This window comes from Suillus paluster (assembly GCF_016628075.1).
Source record: "Suillus paluster strain FC165 chromosome Unknown EDB91scaffold_27, whole genome shotgun sequence".
NCBI classification, from domain to species: Eukaryota; Fungi; Basidiomycota; class Agaricomycetes; order Boletales; family Suillaceae; genus Suillus; species Suillus paluster.
Genome location: NW_024537587.1, coordinates 297,536 through 316,444, shown reverse-complemented (window position 1 = coordinate 316,444; position 18,909 = coordinate 297,536). Strand labels below are relative to the sequence as shown.

Genomic DNA, 18,909 nt, shown 5'->3' with positions numbered 1-18,909 from the left:
CATCAAACTGGCATAGTTCGAGGACTGTATATATACATATGTGCAGACGTACAACAAAGCACCAAAGGAACCGAAGCCATTATGCTTCTTGACCAGTCGCCATACCCCAAGTCTTTTTCATCAGCTTAGCAGCAGGGCTCGTTGAGCCCTCAATTTTGGCAAATCCGACCGTACCCAGCGTCTCTTGATAGTTTCGCAAGTACGGAGAGTACTGTGCCAAAATATTTGTAAGTCCATGAATACCATAGTCTGCCAGAAATACTTGCCGTTCTGCAAAAGTGTCGGTACCAACCCCATGTCTCCCATGTATTCCATTCGTCGGCAGACCATTCAGCTCGTGCCTCCCAAGCCTTCTCTGTGATCACTGTCTGAGCATGAGGATTTTGGCGATCAGCAGATGGGGGTGGCGTCAAGCACGACACGAAGCCTTCAATTGTTCGTGCTAGAGCTCCTTTTTGCTCGCGGGTAAGGCTAGCGAACGCCTTGAGTGCCACCGTTAACTGGGGGTTTTCTGGGGCGGAGTCATCTGAAACAATCTGGTCAGCACGAAGCGAGCATGATAGCCTACTGAAGAGTACCTTGCTTGAAAGGCTTCACATCGGCATCCATTTCGATGGATCCAACATCCGCACCACCACTCGCTTTTACGCGCGCGACGCTATCGTCGTGCTCCTTCCTGAGCGCCGCAACTTTCCTCCTCGCCACCATGACTCGCCCGTTCGCCTTGTCTAATGCGCCTCTCAACAAGTCCCATTCGAATGCACTCAGGCTCATCGGTCGCATCCCACTGAGATGCGCATCCCCGCCAACATTCTCAAACGTCCAACCAACAACATCCGTGGGGTCGACGATCTGGTATTGCATGAGCTTGTCAAACACAATGTTCACCATCTGTCGGTTGAGGTGCCAGAACGACGCGACAGCACTGAGAATAGTCTTGCTTGGCCTCTGCGTCGGTGCCGGCCAGCCCTCGAAGGAGGGGCAGGTAACGCTCAATCGCGTTGAGGAGATGGGAGAAGGATCGTGAGCCAATAGAGAGTAGGCAATGGGTCGAGATTGACCGGATCGTGCTGTCTACGTGCAGGTGGGTGCCTGAAGTCTCAAGAGTGGTCTTCAGCGACTCTATGTGCGCCAGCACTTCTTCAGCTTTGGAAGCGTCCGCGCAGAAGAGAAAGAATTGATTGGGCGGTATCGTAGTGTGGATGGGCTATACACGAACGTCAACAACAAGAATGCAAAGAGCAAATGAGCATACTTGGGATCATCATATTCAAAGGCCGGTCCTGGCGCCTGATCAGAAATGACAGTGGTGTCGGTTTGCATAGGCTCAGGCAAAGTCTTCAATACTCGGTCGTGGTACGACAACCGTATCTCAAACTCCAGTGCACGGCGTATGAAGGTGCGTTTGGGGTGCTGTTCTGATAGTGCCAAGTCGGGTACCCTGTGTAGACGGTTCAGTATTTGGCTCATAAAAGGTAATTTACAAAACAATGACCATTCTTTCCAAACCCATTGGAAACCGAAATTGCTCATGTGCACCGCGAACCACTCTGCAAAGCGTCGAGCATTCTCCACATCAAACCCGTCGGCAAGAGTAGTATATAACTTGCGTATCGACTTTCCGACGGCGGGGCCGACAGTCGATGGCGAGAGCTTGCACAGCTCGGTAATGAGGGCAATGTGGTAGACTGTTTTGTGTGTCGATTCTGGGAGCAGGTAAAGAGAGCCTAAGACAGTCTGACGGAGTAAGTCAGACGATAGATACGCCAACAAAAGCTAACTTGGTTTTACCTCTATGACAGTGCTCTCCAACTGCCAGTTCTTCCCGGATTCGTATTCAGGCTCAGGAGCCCCAGGTTTCGGCTTGAATGTACCGGGTAACACACCACTTTGGATACTCGAGGAGGAGACGAGCGCATTCTTTACGATTGACCTCGAATATGTCAAGCGTGTCAAGGATTTGGGACCGTATTAGGAATCCAGCGGGGGTGGCAGGGTCGGGGGTGGTCTAAAGTCAGGCGTGTCACTACGTGAGTGCCTGAGAAAATCACAGAGCAACACGCACATCGTTATCGAACAGGTGAACGAAATACTGTGGCCAGTCCTCTTTCTTGACCTGGGCATCTTCGCCAGCATCTGTAGCCAGCCCGTCAAGCTCAATGACTTCGGGGGGTACCAGAATTGCGGGCAGCTCGAATGGAGCAGATTCTGTCGGATCTAGATCCGGGAAATCAAGGTATGGCTGTGGGAAGCTCTCAGACGCTTCTACGAATTCAGAGGAGTCAAGAGCTTTCAGCACGACAAGTCCAGTTTCAACGATCTTCAAACAAGTTTAGTTGAGTTACATCCTGACGTGCAATGAAAAGACCAACCTCGTCAGCACCCTCCAAAGACCTGGATTCTGTGAACAAACTCATTATAGGCTGGACAAGCAGCTTAGGCCAGTAGATAGAATCATTGTAGTTTTGAATGGTCTTGATTATCTCAGGGGTGTTGGAAGATGAGCTCTTTGCCATTACTGCACCACTCTGCAAAAAGAATTACTGCAATCCCTTGACACATTCGAAGAGAATAGCGCACTATGATCAGACCCTCAATAGCACAAAGAGCTGCGTTTCTGCCGCGTCCATAAGAAACACCAAACTCGTCGAGGACAGCAGCAAACGACTGAAGGAGTGCAGACATGGATTCGATGGAAATGACTTGAGCCACAGTCAAGTGCGCAAAAAAGTGAATCTACGCATCGATATTCAGGGGGTGATAAATTGTGGGGATGAGGAAGCAACTGCTCACACATAGTCGAACCTCTCTCCATGCCAGCTTGTCTAGATACCCCTGGAAGCCCTTCCAAAAATCTTCCAGGACCTGTTTGCCAAGAGACGAACTTGTCGAAGATTCAGCATTTTCGCCTTCAGTTGGATCATGTAAGAGGCGGAGAAGAGCTGCGTAGTAGGGAATTTTGTACGGTTGTTCAATCACACTGAGACCCAGTCAAGCGAGATTCAAGAAAGAAGGAAAAAACGCATTCACGCTATTCTAATGCCCTCAGATATGACCTGACACTGAAAGTGGCACTTGTTCACGGATTTGTTTCGCTAGTCGCGGCAGTTCTTGTATGGCGTCCTGAAGCAGCCATGAGAGTCAGTGAAAACAACGCTTGGCACGGGAATTGACTTGCCACTTCTCCCAGTTTAATAATTGAGTTCTTGAGTATTTGTTCAGGGGATTCGAAGGCTTCCCTTCGTCTGTCGTGTGCGTCATAATCGTCTGCTCCATATATTGGTTCAAGTTATTGGTTGATGCGCAACATGCCTCACCTCTGTAGCCGCGTCGACGATTTCCGCCCCCACGATGAGGCCTGTCGTATTGTCTATCGTAGCTCATGTTTCAGCCGAAAATTAGCAACTGTCTTCTGCGATTCTTTGGACGTCGTCGTCTGGTAAGACTGACCTCGAACTTTATTTCTTCCAAATGCCACGCTTATGTTCAGTACGCAGTCACGTGAGTCGGAAGTTGCCTTTCTCGGCTTTAACCTTCCAAAACCCTGCAGCATCAAGGCCATCGAGGAGAGACGTCGTCGTCCGCGAGACCTAACTATTTTTTGCGGAAAGGCTGCGGAACGGCCTGAAATTGCTCAGTCCATCAAGACCAGTGCCTTCAGGCAAGCTGGTAAGTGTTGCTTGTAACACATAGGATGACTGACTTAAATGTTGGCGCAGGTATGAGAGACACATGCAATGGATTTGGTCACAAGCCGCCTATAGCATTCGACATCATGCTAGCATCCCTACGAGAGGACTGACCTCTCGCATTCACCCGCTATCAAAGGTTCAACCGCATAGACTATTTTCACTTTCTTCCACATATTTTTCAGTACCGCAAGCACATCTACTTCCACACTCCCATAATTATACCCAAGAGGTCATTGACCCTGCGTCTCCCCCTCCGCCTGCAACAGCTTCCGAAATATCCCTCGCCGCAGCCCGTGCTGTCCGAATGTCCTGCGCGAATGGCGCTATTGCCGACGCGCTATTCATTGTCAACTCTCTGCGCAGTTCCAACCTTCCTCTGCAGCCTTCTAACGATAAGGGCGGAGGATTACTCAGTGCCGAAACTCGACTACAAACCTATCGACTTCGGTCAACCCGTCTCGCCAACTCTATCTGCTCATTGTTTGTTGCACCACTTCGTACGGCAGGGCATGACGTTGAGAGCACGTCAACTTGCAGAACGGCTCATGGAAGACGGAACTCAAATACGTGCTTCCACGCTGCATGCAGTCATTCAGCATCAAACGAAACGGGCCGGTGATGGCAAATTCTTACCAGCTCGAAGACCCTCACAACGAGACCCGTCGAATATCATTCCGAAACAGGTCGAAGACCAAAGCACGCGCCTCGCTCTCAAGCTTCTTCTCCATGCCCGACAGCATCGACAACGCTGTTATGAGCACACCTACCAGTTCATCATCAATATTTGTCTCGTTCAGGGCGAGATCATCGTCGCGTCGCTGTTGTTCGTGCTGCTGGTCAAGGACTGGGAGATGAAAGCGAGCAGCCACACAATCACGAGAAACAGGAGGCAGTGTGGACTCAGGCTCTTCCCGCAACTCCGCCTTCAAAACGCATCCTGAAGACGATACTCTCAAAGGCGCGGGAAGAAATGGCCCTTGATCCAGCAGAGCAGTCCAACCAGCCACAACGTAGGAGCAGCTCTTCAAGCGCTCTGTAATATTGCCTGGCCTTCTTGATGCGCGGTTACTTCCTTACACGGATGTGTCCTCCGTAATACGCACCCTTGGTTTAGTCCCAAAAGATCCAGACAAGGCATGGGTAACAGAATCCGGCAAGAAAGGCTGGGTGCAAGCTCATCAGTATATCCATCGTGTTCTTTTGCGACTGGCAAACGACCCCTCAAGGTCATCCGAACCCGCCTGTCCAGAAAAATCTGACATCATGCCTCCGCTTGCTGTTGAGTCCTACAACGCTCTCTTACACTACGCAGTTGCGCCATCGACAGTCCATCCCTCTTGCACAGACACTGTTACATCACATGGAACACAAACGCGATCCACCTTTAAGGCCGACCATCTCAACATATAACGTGTTCATCAGGTCCGGTTCGTTGTTGAGGCGGAATGACCTTACCGAGTTCGCCATCGAACAACTACGCAAGCTGAAGGAGAACGATCGTCATGCCATAATGGTACAACCGCCACCATCGCTGGTAGTCGCTGAAAATCGGTCAGAAGTAAATGGAGCAGAGTCCAAGTGGGCGGTGGCCTTGAAATATCAGAAGGCTGAACTACCACCAGTCTTGGAGAAACCACTCATAGCCGACGCGTTCACACTCACGAGCTATATCCAGCATCTCACAGCCACAGGGAACCCCGACGTCGTCGCCGACATCCTTTTTCATGTTCTTCCCGAGCTGTCCATCATTGACCATCCATCGTGGGGCTCTGTTACGGACAAGCAACTCGCTCTCATACGTATGCAAACGCGCCAGATGCGTCTTGCTCGTGCTGTCTCTCTCGGACCGTGGTTTTTCATTGCTGTCCTCAATGCTCTTTGCAAGGCCGGGAAAACGGGGCTCGCAGAGCGCGTGTGGTTGCTCGCAAAGCAAGCCGAGCGTGCCAGCTTGACGGGTGCTATTGGCGTTGATGGCAGGCCCATGAAGCCTTGGCGCTTGCCAATCCAGGCATATACAATAATGCTGCAATGTTATGGCGCTGAAGCGCGTCGCGGTCTTGAGTTGCGCCGCATCTCCAAGCCAAGGGCGAATGACTGGGCTCCCAAGATTGGTGGTAACAAAGTGCAAGGTTGGGCGAGTTTTGTGCTCGCTCAAAATGCGGCTGCTCGGAAACACAGATCCCGTCGCACTCTTGCGTTACTCATGGGTGCAACGATGTATCGAATCATGCGTCGTGCTGGAATGGGTATCTGGAAAGGCTTGTCTGAACTGCAGGATATGGACAAAGTCACGCTCAAACCCCCTCGCCCAGACGCCCGTTTCTTCAACGCCGCCCTCGAGATGTTCGGTCGGCAACCCAGAACGTTCCAGCGGTCAAGTCGTACTACACCTGCGCACTGGCGACGCAAGGTCAACCTTGGAAATGTCCAGTTCTCCAGGCTAGGCGTGATGCCTAGAAACTGGAATCCCTTCCTGGGTAGAATCGTGAAGGAAATGCATGCGCTTGGATTCAAGGTTCCTTCGGGTTTCAGACGGTTGTTCGTCGGGCGGATGGCCTTATGGCTTCGAGGAACATCGCCATCGGCCTGAACTCAATCAGCAGCCGTTTGCATTCCCGAAGTCGCGTAGGTCTCCTTTCCGACCACACGCGCTACGGACACTCAAGACGCGCGGTCTGCCTGTTCGACGTAAGGAATGGAGGGTGCTTGGTAGGAGGTACCGGTGGAAGCACAGACGGAGACGAAAGTTGCAGAATGGAGGAGGAAAAGTACGATAACTGTGTATAATATCTATCTGGCCCAGCTAGGAACTATACAATTCCTTGTCATGATGGTGGCGGCGTTTTTTGAAACGACATGACCGTGATAGTTTTCTGAATGTCGCGTGCTTTCCACTCCTTTGCAACATCCAGTAGTGATGACGCGATCTCCGACGCGCGGGCTGCCATTGCATCAGGCTTGGGCAATTTCTGACCTTTCCTCGGTGCAATGACGATATCCACTCGGTATCCCTTCTCAAGCTCCGCACGCGCCTTTGTGACCTTGTGCTTCAAATCACCAGCATCGACGCCCCAAGTGATCTGTATCTCCTTCTGCTCTCCTGCCTTCACGCCCTTCCTGAACGCTTTTTTCTGCTCCTTCCATTTCTCATACGACTCGCGTCTGTCCACAACCTTTACGATAGGCTCTGGGTCTTCCGTAACCAACTCCACTCGCCAAGCCTTCAGGTCCACAGATTCGAGGACGTCGGATAGACGAGTTGGGGGTTCGAGTTTGCCCGTTTCCGGATTGACGAGGCGGACGACTCGAAAGGGTATTTTGTCATCACCAGTGCGGCGTGCTGGGCCAGCCGAGGCATATGTCCGCACAAAGGAGTAATTTGGAGCCCAGAGGGATTTGAGCACTTCAACTTTGCACTGGCATGAGGGAGGTATTCGGTGACACGAGAGCGTCAATGTCCGAAAGACAGCAGAAGTAGACATAACAACCTGTGTGCCATAAAATGTATCAGCGACAAAAACTTACGTACAGAAGCACCCAAACTGACCTAACCTAAGCCTCAACGCCGCTTCACCGTCCAAAATCTAAATTGGTAATGCTTCAAGTTGAAGCGGTTGTTTGTCCCTGTTGAATGTCAAAGTCTTTGCACAACAAGCACAAATATTCTTGCCTTTTTCAAGGATTTTTTTCTTTGATCTCTCATCCACCGATCGATACAGGTGAGTGGGTTTTCTTTTCTTTCTTGATTTCATATCAAAGAGGGCATCGACATGATGATATCCTACCTTCCACGAGCGCGGGGACTCATACTCCAGTCCCTCCATCGCCTAGCAGGTGGACTCGTTTTGAGGCTGCTTGCATATACAGGTGCAGGAGTGGGCGCTTCTGCGCGGTGATACTTCAGGTTGTTATAGTTATTTGATCGATGCTTCTCATCTTTCTGTGTTCATTGGTATTAAGCTGTATCGCTGATCATTGCTACCGCAGATGTGTTCGGGATCATGCTATGTTTTGCGCACTTACTATGTGGGTATATTTTTCATCAAAGTCGATCGGTAGGATGAATCCTAGATTACGAGAGCATGGGGATGCAAAAGCATCCAGTCAACTCCTGTGCTCTGTGGTTCCCCTCGTTTTGAGGAGAGGTACAAATGGGTGAGGAGGGGGCGTTTCATGCCGAGACCTTTGTTGCAGTTATAGTTATTTTGACCGACTTCTGTTTCTTGCGCTCAAGTTATTCCGCATGCTGATTACTTTCTTTCTGCAGGTCTGAGGCGGTAGAGGGGTATGCTTGATTTATGCACGGTACATGATTGTCGCGCGAACCTATTTTAGTGTGTACTCTATCTCATACAAGACATGGATGACAACACAAGTACTGCACCTAAGCAGTGGGCAGTGTATAGTGTTCTTAGCAAAGAGCGACAACGTACACCTTCGCGAGCGAACATAGTCCCGAACTCAAGCTGCATGAAGAATGTGCAAGCCAAGCAAGAAGCTGACGATCCAGAGCTTGAGACTACCTCGGTGGACGGATCTTCCAACGATAAGAATAGTGCAAGGCGTTGCGCCTGTGCGACAACTCCGGCGGTATCTAATTTACAATGTCAGACGAGCAATTCGAGAAGGGTGACCGGTGAGCAATCGCACCTTGTTCATATGTCAGTGGACCTGCATTCAGTCCGCATGTATCGTTATCGATGAAGCGCACTGCGTCACCGAATGGGGAGAGTTCCGTCCAGAATATCGAGAATTAGGCCGCCTTTGTTACATCCTGCCATCAAATGCGTTAATCATGATCACTTCTGCTACCCTCACGAAAGCGTCGCTGACAAGTACCACCTGACTTCTCCATATGCACGCTGACAAGATGATTACAAATTTACAATACATCGCTCAAGTGACCGCCCGAACATCAAGATTGGAGTCAGAAAAATCAAACACGCACTGAATAGCTATGCCGATCTTGCTTTCCTCATTCCGACGGGCTGGAGAGGCACTTAAGTTGCAGTCTTGTAGCGCTGCAATCACGGTGTCCATATGGGAGTGGGTGTGATATTAGCCGAGGCAGAAAAATGAATATATCAATTCGAAAAGTCGTAACCCTACGCTAGGTGTAAACTGGTTGTTTTGGAGTTCCATCACTGTGGCTGACCTCTGTTTACAAATGTTATGTTCCAGCCTCCGGTGAGAGTGAGGGGAATAAGGTTGTGCTGGGTTTGAATTTTTTCTTGTATCATGTGACATATCAAACAAGTATCTTATGTCCCTCGGATGTCGCCCTCTACACTCGAACCGGAGGCTGGGAAGGAGCCTGCGCCTTGCGGCCCTTGCCAGGTTAGCAGTTGGTTTCTATGCAGTTCAACATCCAGCTGCAGTGTTTACACGTATCGGCTATCTAATATTCCCTTCTTGCCTACTTGATCGAAGTCGATGACTCAAAAGCTGGGACTGCCTGCCCGACTTTGACCGAGTAGGCATCCTTGCCCTTCGTCCTTCTTTAATGTGATGTTCGCTGTTCGCTGGACTGGCGCGGGTCCTCCGTGGAAGTGCCGAGGGTCCTGACGTAGTGATTATTATTAATGCTGTATGTTAACTTCGACTCGGATGATGTCATTGTTCGTAGTCCCATCGATAGAGCTACCGCCTCCCGGCTCAATCTGTCACCGGCAGAGATTGGAGGACATCCGCTCTGAGTCCGCTCGCTGATTAACAACTGTTGACAGGTGCTGACATATTGTCACAAGAATAGGTTGCTTAATGTTCCATCCATGGACTTAGCATCTTCTCTTTGCAGTATTAGCGGTGCAGGAGCGATGCTGGGAGATATCACTCAAAAGCTTGCCGTATTGTTACTGCCCTCCTTCCTGTGATCCTAATCTATATCTCATCAAGCATAGAATCAGTCAATTACTGCACTCCATGAGCCAGGCAACATACACTTTCACCAGCGGAAGCATGGCTTCCCTGATGACCGGTCTTGGTATATCATCTATGTGCGATTGTGTTGTCAAGAGCAGCACCAACGGCCATCTGACGAACGCTAACAGAGTTTTCTTCATTTTGACTGCGCAAGTCTGGATCTACTTCCGACAACACCCAATTCGGTCTCGAGAAAACAGACAGAGTAAAATTCTCGTGCGAATTTACTACTTCCATCACATACCAGGCTGCTGGCTGACAATGCAGAACAGGTTGCCTTCATCTGGTAAATCTCTCCAAGTATACAGTGCTGCACTTGACCCGATGGAAAGCTGACGTTGTTTTACAGGTTAATACAAGCTGCTCAGATGTGAGTCCCTATTGAAAAGATGCATGTATGCCACTGGAACTCCCTTCCGCTAGGGGAATTACTTCTCGAATCTCGTCCTTTCATACGATGGAGTTCGAGGACTTCCCCCGTTTCATTGGCCATTTTTCGATGTCAGTATCGTCAGTGACTCATCAGTACTCTTTCTGACGGAACAACAGAGAATGGGCGCTGTATTCTGGAATACGCGTAAGTGGGGCTTTTCGTATCTCCGTCCTGACGTTTCTCACTGACATTTCACAGTCCTTGACTACTTCCCTTGTACATGGCGTTTTCATCTATAGGGTTGTTAGACGTACGTGTCACCAAGGTACTGCTATTACTTCTCTCTGATGCGCACATGAAGTTGAGAAGAGTCTATGTGGTAAACGGAAAATGTCATGTGTTCTAGTAAGGACTGAATTGAGGTATCTCGGAAGCAGTGCCTAATTGCCTTGATCAGATTGCGTTGTGTGTCGCCGAGCAAGGTTCAGTAATTTATGGTGCCGCGGAGAGCCTCTACTGAACCATACGAGATAGCCTTCGGTCTTCTCACTGCTATCTGCATGTAGGTTCAATTCGTCAGTGTCTCATTGTCAGGCATGATAATCTCGAACACGGGAAACAGCTTCAAACTAAGTAATCATACTTACTACACAGTGATTCCTGTGAGTTCATTCTCCCGTCGGTCAGGATATAACTCACAAAGATGAAGTGGTCTACCCTAGTTACGCTTGGTTGTTCAGCAATCTGTGATATTCTTATCGCTAGTACTTTGTCCTATATTCTCCACAGGAATAGAACTACATCGCCAAGGTGACTAATAACCTCGAGTATGAATCTAACCTCTAATTGACCATCTCGGTGCCCAGAACTAACCAAGTGATAACGAAACTCATAATCTTCTGCTTACAGACGGGCTTGATTACAACGTATGTCCTTTGACATTGACGACATGTATGTACTCACTACTTCTTGCGCAGCGTGGCGGCGTCCATCGCCATAGGAATTGTGAGTGCCTTTATCCATTTCGCGTCTTAAATCATTGCTCTGACCAAGATGTAGTGGGTAGCTTGCCGCCTCGAAATCAACCATCTATATATGTGTTTTCCGATGGGAGGCTGTGAGAGTCTCGTTATTATCACTGATGTACATGGAATGTGTTGACATCCTGCCATAACAGTATATGCTACATGTCTTCTCGCCAAGTGAGTCGTTCTCAGCAGTAATAGAAGACGTGACTGACAGCTCTTTCAGCTTCATTGCTCGGGAATCCTACCTGCAGCCGCAGACAGACCACGAACCTGAGATTTCCAAAATCAGTTTTGCACGTTTCAAACAGGAGGTTCGTGTGGACTTGGATTTACATTCGTCGTCAGATATGACATCTGGGCATCAGAAGACATTGGTAATAGGAAGGGGAGGTTCCGACTCTATTCTATCGAAAGTGTCCTCAAAATAAGTCAGGTTTTGATTTGGTGTTACTTGCATCTATACATAATACACTATATAACATCACGTCAAAGTGGTTATAGCTCTTAATCCTACATTACTGAAATAAAAAAGCCTCCCCCTTGTTCTATCGGATCCGAGAAGTTCCCCAGGAAGGAATGAATTTTCCACATAGGAACCGAGCTCAACGAATTTCTCGACTAGGCTGGAAGTATCATCGTGGTGGATCGTGAACGCACCAAAACGCTGCTGATTATTTTCGCGCCAATACCAGGCTTCTCGGGCGGACCTATTGAAAGCAGGGTCGATGAATAACCTCATTGTGCGGTGGAGTGGATATAGGTTTGTTTTCCTGCAGGTCACATTGTTTAGATCCAAAGGGTCGCGTATCCCTCCAATGAGCGTGGTTCGGGATCCTTCGGCAGTGCTATGCAATACAGCTGGGGGGAACGTGAAGAAACGAGAGTCCCCTTCACCGTCGTGAGTAAGGTTCAGGATACGTTGTCCTTCCGGTGCATCGCGGCGAGATGGTGCACGGAACATCTGGAGGGGTGAGTTGTGAAGGCCGTCGGACTTGATACAAAGTTGCGTGATTAGCAAGTGCGTAGGTGTCGAAATGATTTGGGACTGGGGTGGCGAATGCAAGTTTCAATATTGAGGACCTGCGAACATTATACAACAAGAAGTTAGGACGGAACTTTAGTATGACCGTTTTCAGGATCGTGTACATGTTAGTCGTTTCGATGTCTATGGTTCATTTTTGTTCGAGGTTGCATTGATCGTGAAGCACAAGAAGGCGAGGACCAATAGTAATTTGGAGAGCAGATAATGACCTAGCGATAGGAATAGCTAATATCTCGTTCATGCGCAAAAAGACGTTGTCGCTGTTGAGGACCAGCCCACGTATCTTTCTGGGAAGAACTGTTATCAATATTCATCACAAGCTAAAGAATTAGTTACAACGTCAAGACCGCTCCGGTCTTCTCCTTTGTGATTGCGAAATAAAAAATTCGGTCCTCAAATGTCGTCGTTGAGATGGTGGTGGAAAATAAAATGTTGGTCGCGTGGGATGAATAGAGAATATGAGGGCTGTATTCGAACTCTGCATGACCTCTATCTTCATCGAAGATGCTACAAATAAGTTGCGAACCTTCTAGCTACGAGGGAGCAGAATTTTTACTCAATATTGGGGATAGGAAGTTGTGAATGGTTGACAGGAATGGGCGTCTCGAGCCATCGTTTGTGGATTTTGTAGCTTGTTATCATGGTGTCTTTAAGTTCCTGCACCAACTGGTGGAGGAACGGCCCAAATGGTCGGGGCAATCAGCTCGTCACGCAGCATTTCCAGATTGCCCTATCTTCCGATAGGCTGTGGAAAAGCTTGTACACCTGGGATGTATCAGTGAGCTTAGTAAGAGACTGGTGATGAGGGACGTACCTGTCGCACCGCTAATACGTCCTAGTACTAGGGTAATACTGTTGGTGTAGATGATGGAACACGACCGTGTGTTCTCTTCTTTTGCCTCAGCTGGTTTCAGAAAAAAGGAGAAGAACCTGGATCAGTGTATGACGACGAACTTGAGGATAATATTCTTGATGTTCCTATATCTACTACTACGCGGTACAACAAGGTTATCCATTTGCTAAATGTGTTTGCCTGATGAGCTTCTATCTACAACATATAAGCACGAATAGCTGCCGGATGGCGTCCACCGTGGTATATTGCATTTTCATGTTTTGATTTCGCTGTAGCTAATAATGAATGTATCGACTTGCTGCCTGGCCTTGAATTGCGGGTTAATGAGGGGAGATGTATATTGCAAGCAAGACCACAGGAAACCTCAACCAAAAAATCCTTTGATTCTGCCCTGCGCTGTCAGCCCTTCAAGGTCGAGTGAGCCAATTCCTGATCTCTTCCCAGAGCGCCATACTTCCACAAGAGCCCTCGCTTCAAAAGGAGATACATCTGGGTCGCGTGTTCCAGCCGTTATGTGCAAACCATTCCGGATTTCCTCCGACAGTTTTGACACGAATTCATTCCCTTCCTGACCTACGGAAGAGTGGTTGTCCGGTGAACCGTCCAACTCGAAGTCGTCCACAGTGATGGCCATAACTCGATCGTTCCAGACCAAATGACCGAGAGTGAAGGCGAACGATGGAGGAAATGCCATCTTGTGGAGCTGAGAGCACCGCTCCCAAAGTTCAATAGCACCCGGGAGGGAGTTCTTGTGCGCTATCGTGATATGGGGGCGCACAGCGGTACGATAGTTCAGCAACGAGAGCATTCCAGAACCCTTTTCCATTTTCTGGCACGTCCGATGCCTCTTCCATTCGTTTTCCGACGACACCGATGAGATCGACTTCGGGGAGGAGCCCGAAATAGCGGGGAGTGAGCTGCTCATCTTTCTTTTTCTTCTTCTCTTCTTGAAGCTTCTTTGTCTTAGGCACGTAGCTGCGGGCCTTGCGCACGGCTTCATCGATCTCTTCTGCGTTTGGCTGCTGAAGACTGAGGATGCTGACGCACCCAGCGACTGCACGGTTTACGGCTTGCTCAAGGGTATCTTCGAGGTCCATTTCTATGCTCACGTCTACCTCTTTGTCAGCAAGCTCCTCTGAATTACGGAGAAACTGCCATATAACGTCTTCATGTGCCTTGGCCAGGGTATCAGCACGCAGAGTCTGGTGCTTATCGCCACGCGAAAAAACTCTATCACCGCATATACGATGGATTGTCGCTTCAGGTCGATCGAGCGACCAATTCAACGCGAGGAGACGAACAGGGGGGTCCATTTCGGCAACGGCATCGCGCAATGAATCACGATGTTGCCTAAGGTGGTTGTTCCTTAAGCAGGTTAGCGCGGGGACAATCATGGCATTGAATATAATCCATACTTGTCTGCTATGACAACATCGTGGTGCTTCAAGAGGCTGACAACGTTCTTGATGAACATGGGAGCAGATTTTTTGGCTTGTACATCGTCACTCTGGGTGTGGCCGAAATTAAACAGAGAAGTAAGCGCAACGGAAACAGCGGTCTTGCCTGTGAAGCAGGGAGCGTGAACTTGGAAAGGCAGAGACAGAAGTGTGGCGCTTACCACACCCAGGAATGGCAACTGGCATAATTATCGTTTTACCGAAGTCCTTGGTGGTTGGCGGCGCCTCACTCTCCACAACTAAGCCCTTCTTCCCTTCGTCGGTCTCCATCCATTTCAAGAATCTCTCGCGAGTAGCGATGATGCCTTTGCCTTTCGCATACTCCGAAAACGCACTAGGATTATGCCTTATGTCCTTCTTTACCCAATCGACGTAAAGGCGGGTCTCCTTCCGCTTCAACTTTGACTTTGGCAGTTTGGCATCGTTAAGTGGTCCTTGCGTTGACAACAAAGTTTTGGTAACTTCCCGCCAGTCGCGGTACATCATGTATGGTTCATCGAACTTGACTTTGAAAAAGAAAGAGGATCCTGTTGGGTACGGAGGACGCGTATTGCGAACGGTAGAACCCGGCTGTGGATCGACGATGTGCGTACGGACCACGAATCCTTCAAGCGCTTCACCATTCCATTTCCCAGTTTTTGCAATATCGTCCGTGAATGATTTAACTTCGGGAAGAGTGTTCAGGGTGATGGCTGGCGTCTTTATAAATCCCCACTCTTCTGCGAAAGCATCGACCGTTTCTGTAGGCATGGTATGAAATTCCCTCGAAGTTTCGTTTATTCCATGGAGGTGGAGACCCGAATTCTCGACAGGATACGCAAGTACGTGCTCCTCAAAGCTGTCGTCGCAAAGCTGCGGGGCAACAGTGATTATAGAACATTTGCCTGCATATACTGGATTACATACCTCGGCGATTGTTGTCCAGTTCTTCTCCCACAATTTTGCTGCCAGCTGTTCCTCAGTCTTGCCTTTATCCGCCAAGTGCTTCTTGAGCCACCGATGGCCAACCTCAGAATGTGTTTCTGAGACCCCTTGCATCGGTCCCAGCGCATGTTTGGACGTGACGATCAGCATTGAAGGAGAAATAGGGGCGATGAATATGATGCATCCATTAGATTTGAGGGACAGCGTATACATGGGTCCTGTATGTAAGGAGAGAGATGACCACTATGGAACGAATCTCGATGAGGCTACGGCGGCGGCAGTGTAGCATGAAGACGACTCACATCGGTCCACGGGACCTCTCCGATGTTGAAAAACTTATCATATCCTCGAGCTATGATTTGGTACTTTGGCTCTCCCTTAGACTCGTCTCCATTGGAAAGTTCACGCGTGAACAATCCTCTCGCAAGCGTTGGAAACGGCGACGGAACGTCATAGTACTTGAACTCGTTCATCTTCCAGCTTCGGATAGAGATGGAGGGATCGGACGGTGCTTTATACACTGTTGAGCGCACCAGCTTGGGCGACTTTTTTGAGAGCTTGTGCAGATCATGGATGAGCTGAGAATCCTCCGGGTGGAAGTGAGTTGACATATTAGATGTGTGCCTGCAAAATCCAGAGGATGATAATAGACAGGGACTAGTGATTCGTATCCTGTATATGTAGGAAAGGAAATGCTGTGCCGAGCGATTCAGAGTGTTGAATAGGAGTCACCTACGTGATGATCGTGCCTTCGAGTTCAACTGAGTCACTAGTCACTGTGGTCAGTACGGAGGTGACCCTAAAAGTAGTCGATAGCTTTAGATCCTAACACAAACAAATAATCGTGTGCGGCATCTCCAAGTGTTCTACCGATCCCGCCTCAAATTCGATACGGGAATTACACACTCAACGATCTCGCATGGTTATTGCCCTGTACATATCTCTCTCTTTCACTTCAGACATTGGACAGGATAATGCTGGTGTTCTATGTCATCCCCTTCTACCTGGATCCCTCCTCGTACACGCTGACGAAACTTATATTCAATCGCAAGTTAATACGAGACCAATGCATTTCAGCTCACCCAGTTCCCCTGTCTCACCCTCATTGCTTATCCGGTTTCGTCCGCAATACACGCACTGATCTCGTAGATGTTGAACATCGCCTCCTTCGCTTGTTTGCTGCAGCCTCTAAAGACACCCCTGGTTCTCACGGCCTCGCGCAGGAAACGCAGAACATTGTCAGACATATCACCAATAGTCCGGTACAAGTCCGTTTTGTGTCTTCGCGATCCATGTTCCTATTGGTCCAAATTATGGGATGGTTGAAGTTCGCAGCAACCCTCCTTACACGTTGACGAACGACTTGCAAGGATTTGTGAACACGAAATTAGCGAGCATTCAGTGAAGGGTACGTCCTCACTGTTGGTTTTGATCTAATTTGTCATCCGATGAATATTAATATATAGACAAAACGATCGCTTCCTCCGCGCCATCCTCTTGCATGGGACGTTGACGATCGTGAACCTGAAGATGAAAAATGAGTCAGGGTGGTCCCCTATTTAATACTGAGCAGGCGCGCTATTACCAAGGACATAGCACAGACTAGTTATACTTCTTCACTCATTTTTAGGACTTTTAAGGAATGATCCCGGCAGGACGTTCCTCTGTCGTCGTCAGGGATAGAACTCCCTCATACCTGACGACGACAAGTCCTATCCCTGACGACAACGACGAATTTCCAGAGCCCGAGGAGGTCCTCTGCGCGTGCTGCCACAGTAACTTCAAGGGTCAGCAACTTGTCTTGGCATCAAAACACCAAACAGTTAAGTTCTGGGACTCGTCTAATGAACCAGATCAGTCAACCCTGTACCAATCATATTGGGGGATCGGCCCGCTCGTCATCTGTGACGACTTCATTGCCACTGCTGGCATCGGGCGAGACAGAGCGCAGGGAAGCAGGGTAGTCGTGCTCAGCGTCGCAGTTTCCCTCATAGCCAATGGAGAACTGCTCGTGCACAATGTCCATTTACAAAGACACATGACCTCGTCTCCTGAATCTTATTCGCAATTTGTGCCAGCAATGAGGCCTGAGGCTTGGATATCCTGCGTCTACTATATGGTATCTCCTTCATCTCCCCTGCAACATACACCCCGAACTTTGCTTACCATCCTGGTTCAGCGCTCACCCTCTTTCATGCCTTCACCTCTATGTGCGCGTCTGTCACCGGAAATTCGGTGTACCCTTTCCCCGTGAGATCCCCGACGAGGTAGAATGTTTCGCGGTCAGGTTTTGCGAGCGGGAGGTCGTACTTAAGACGGATTGGGAGGTCAGGCTGAAGAAGCGTGGGATACGAAGGACAGAGTCGGACAGTGGACGATATGCGCAGGAAGAGAAAGAAGTCAGCACAATATCATGCTTAAAAAAATGGGCGACTCGGAGAACCACGAATGCGGAACTCGAAAAGAACATAGGCAATCCCCAAGGACTCACATTTGGGATAAATAATCTTCCGAACGCCACCATGCCACCCTTCTTCTCCACGGTGTCGATCGCATTCTGTCGTGTGTGGCCACCTGCGCTGATAAATACGCCATTCTTGCCATCCTCACACCATATCTCGCGCAGGAAGTCGTTGCTGCTCCCCTGTGGTATGTCTGCGTCTACGATCCCGCCGATGCCAGGCTCGCAGACATGGAGGTAGGCGAGGTCGTACTTCTTGAGCTGACGCACAAGGCAGGAGAATTGTGGTCTTGGGATCAGGGAGACCCATGTCTGCATAAGGGTCAGTCAAGCATAGAATGAGAGATGGAGAAAGAACGTGCCTAGATATGGACTCCACGGGCTCAATCTAATACTGACCCTCTCAGCACCGAGTTCTTTCACAAGCGCATCCACGACCTCGATCGCGAACCTCGATCGCTTCTCGTTACTCCCACCCCAGTCGTCCTCCCGAGTATTGCTCACCTCTTGCAAGAATTGGTCAACAAGGTACCCGTTTGCGCCATGAACTTCGACACCATCGAAGCCTGCTGCGACGGCGTTCCTGGCGGCGGTAACATACATTTCGATGAATTCCTTGATCTCTGGCTCAGTGAGAGCGTGCGGGACAGGAGTAGGGCTGGTGGAGAGTGGGATAGGGGAGGCAGAGACAACCTGGGCGCCATACTCCTTGGCGAGGACTTCCGCAGAGGCTGCCCTCCCAAGAGCCCACAGCTGGCAAAATATGAAGCTGCCCTTCTCATGCACGGCATCTGTGACCTCTTTCCATCCTGCGATCTGTTCCTGTGTACAGATGCCAGGGACGAATTCACACCCGCCAGCAGCTGGGGAGATGAAGGTAGCCTCAGTGATGACGAGGGTTCCGGGGACAGAGGCGCGTTGCGAGTAATAAGTGGCTGCGTGGGGCCCAGGGACGTGGTTGGCGTAGGTGCGACAACGAGTGAGGGGGGAGAGGATGATGCGGTGGCTGAGATTCATGTGCCCCACTTTGATGGGTGTGAAGAGTGCAGCTGTCATTGTGGGCAATATGGGATTGGGTAGTCTGAAGACAGCTGGCCATGGGCCTCGCAGAGGTATATTTTATATGATGGCCTTGGATCATTTGCTAGACATTCTCT

General features: G+C 49.5%; 7 protein-coding genes across 7 annotated transcripts; 3 read left to right on the top strand and 4 right to left on the bottom strand.

The window, feature by feature from the left end:
• Positions 1 to 79: 79 nt before the first annotated feature.
• On the bottom strand, positions 80 to 3,384 carry EDB91DRAFT_1237460 (MIF4G like-domain-containing protein; the record flags this gene model as incomplete). The annotated part of the gene is given in 15 exon segments (XM_041321590.1): positions 80 to 211; positions 267 to 526; positions 579 to 891; positions 917 to 1,070; positions 1,256 to 1,441; positions 1,496 to 1,737; positions 1,792 to 1,863; positions 1,883 to 2,008; positions 2,066 to 2,320; positions 2,373 to 2,528; positions 2,581 to 2,736; positions 2,794 to 2,980; positions 3,062 to 3,123; positions 3,179 to 3,267; positions 3,318 to 3,384. 15 exon segments carry the CDS (start codon positions 3,382 to 3,384, stop codon positions 80 to 82), a joined length of 2,457 nt encoding a protein of 818 aa, XP_041177027.1.
• Positions 3,385 to 3,555: 171 nt separating this feature from the next.
• EDB91DRAFT_373804 (uncharacterized protein) lies at positions 3,556 to 4,843 on the top strand. Its single transcript, XM_041327047.1, has 2 exons — positions 3,556 to 3,669; positions 3,720 to 4,843. Exon 2 carries the CDS (start codon positions 4,010 to 4,012, stop codon positions 4,631 to 4,633), a length of 624 nt encoding a protein of 207 aa, XP_041177026.1. The 5' UTR covers positions 3,556 to 3,669; positions 3,720 to 4,009; the 3' UTR covers positions 4,634 to 4,843.
• Positions 4,844 to 5,052: 209 nt separating this feature from the next.
• EDB91DRAFT_1237459 (uncharacterized protein) lies at positions 5,053 to 6,469 on the top strand (the record flags this gene model as incomplete). The annotated part of the gene is made up of 2 exons (XM_041321589.1): positions 5,053 to 6,234; positions 6,263 to 6,469. The coding sequence occupies 2 exons, from the start codon at positions 5,053 to 5,055 to the stop codon at positions 6,467 to 6,469; spliced, it is 1,389 nt and encodes a 462-aa protein (XP_041177025.1).
• Positions 6,400 to 7,335, bottom strand: EDB91DRAFT_373797 (uncharacterized protein). The gene is made up of 2 exons (XM_041327046.1): positions 7,240 to 7,335; positions 6,400 to 7,180 (listed from the first exon to the last, which is right to left on the bottom strand). Exon 2 carries the CDS (start codon positions 7,172 to 7,174, stop codon positions 6,518 to 6,520), a length of 657 nt encoding a protein of 218 aa, XP_041177024.1. The 5' UTR covers positions 7,175 to 7,180; positions 7,240 to 7,335; the 3' UTR covers positions 6,400 to 6,517.
• A 1,921-nt stretch (positions 7,336 to 9,256) lies between these two features.
• EDB91DRAFT_1134474 (uncharacterized protein) lies at positions 9,257 to 11,560 on the top strand. The gene is made up of 18 exons (XM_041318778.1): positions 9,257 to 9,279; positions 9,331 to 9,688; positions 9,743 to 9,830; positions 9,887 to 9,900; positions 9,964 to 9,984; positions 10,038 to 10,115; positions 10,164 to 10,191; positions 10,246 to 10,297; positions 10,349 to 10,392; positions 10,445 to 10,469; positions 10,522 to 10,549; positions 10,610 to 10,649; positions 10,697 to 10,797; positions 10,854 to 10,913; positions 10,965 to 10,992; positions 11,047 to 11,104; positions 11,165 to 11,189; positions 11,239 to 11,560. The coding sequence occupies exons 2-18, from the start codon at positions 9,615 to 9,617 to the stop codon at positions 11,441 to 11,443; spliced, it is 969 nt and encodes a 322-aa protein (XP_041177023.1). The 5' UTR covers positions 9,257 to 9,279; positions 9,331 to 9,614; the 3' UTR covers positions 11,444 to 11,560.
• Positions 11,561 to 13,003: 1,443 nt separating this feature from the next.
• Positions 13,004 to 16,077, bottom strand: EDB91DRAFT_1134467 (RNA ligase-domain-containing protein). The gene is made up of 7 exons (XM_041318777.1): positions 16,028 to 16,077; positions 15,594 to 15,963; positions 15,274 to 15,534; positions 14,529 to 15,219; positions 14,326 to 14,473; positions 13,689 to 14,275; positions 13,004 to 13,666 (listed from the first exon to the last, which is right to left on the bottom strand). Exons 2-7 carry the CDS (start codon positions 15,900 to 15,902, stop codon positions 13,275 to 13,277), a joined length of 2,388 nt encoding a protein of 795 aa, XP_041177022.1. The 5' UTR covers positions 15,903 to 15,963; positions 16,028 to 16,077; the 3' UTR covers positions 13,004 to 13,274.
• Positions 16,078 to 17,483: 1,406 nt separating this feature from the next.
• EDB91DRAFT_1053511 (NADH:flavin oxidoreductase/NADH oxidase) lies at positions 17,484 to 18,808 on the bottom strand (the record flags this gene model as incomplete). Its single annotated transcript, XM_041313758.1, has 3 exons — positions 17,484 to 17,624; positions 17,783 to 18,041; positions 18,111 to 18,808. 3 exons carry the CDS (start codon positions 18,806 to 18,808, stop codon positions 17,484 to 17,486), a joined length of 1,098 nt encoding a protein of 365 aa, XP_041177021.1.
• Positions 18,809 to 18,909: the final 101 nt, after the last annotated feature.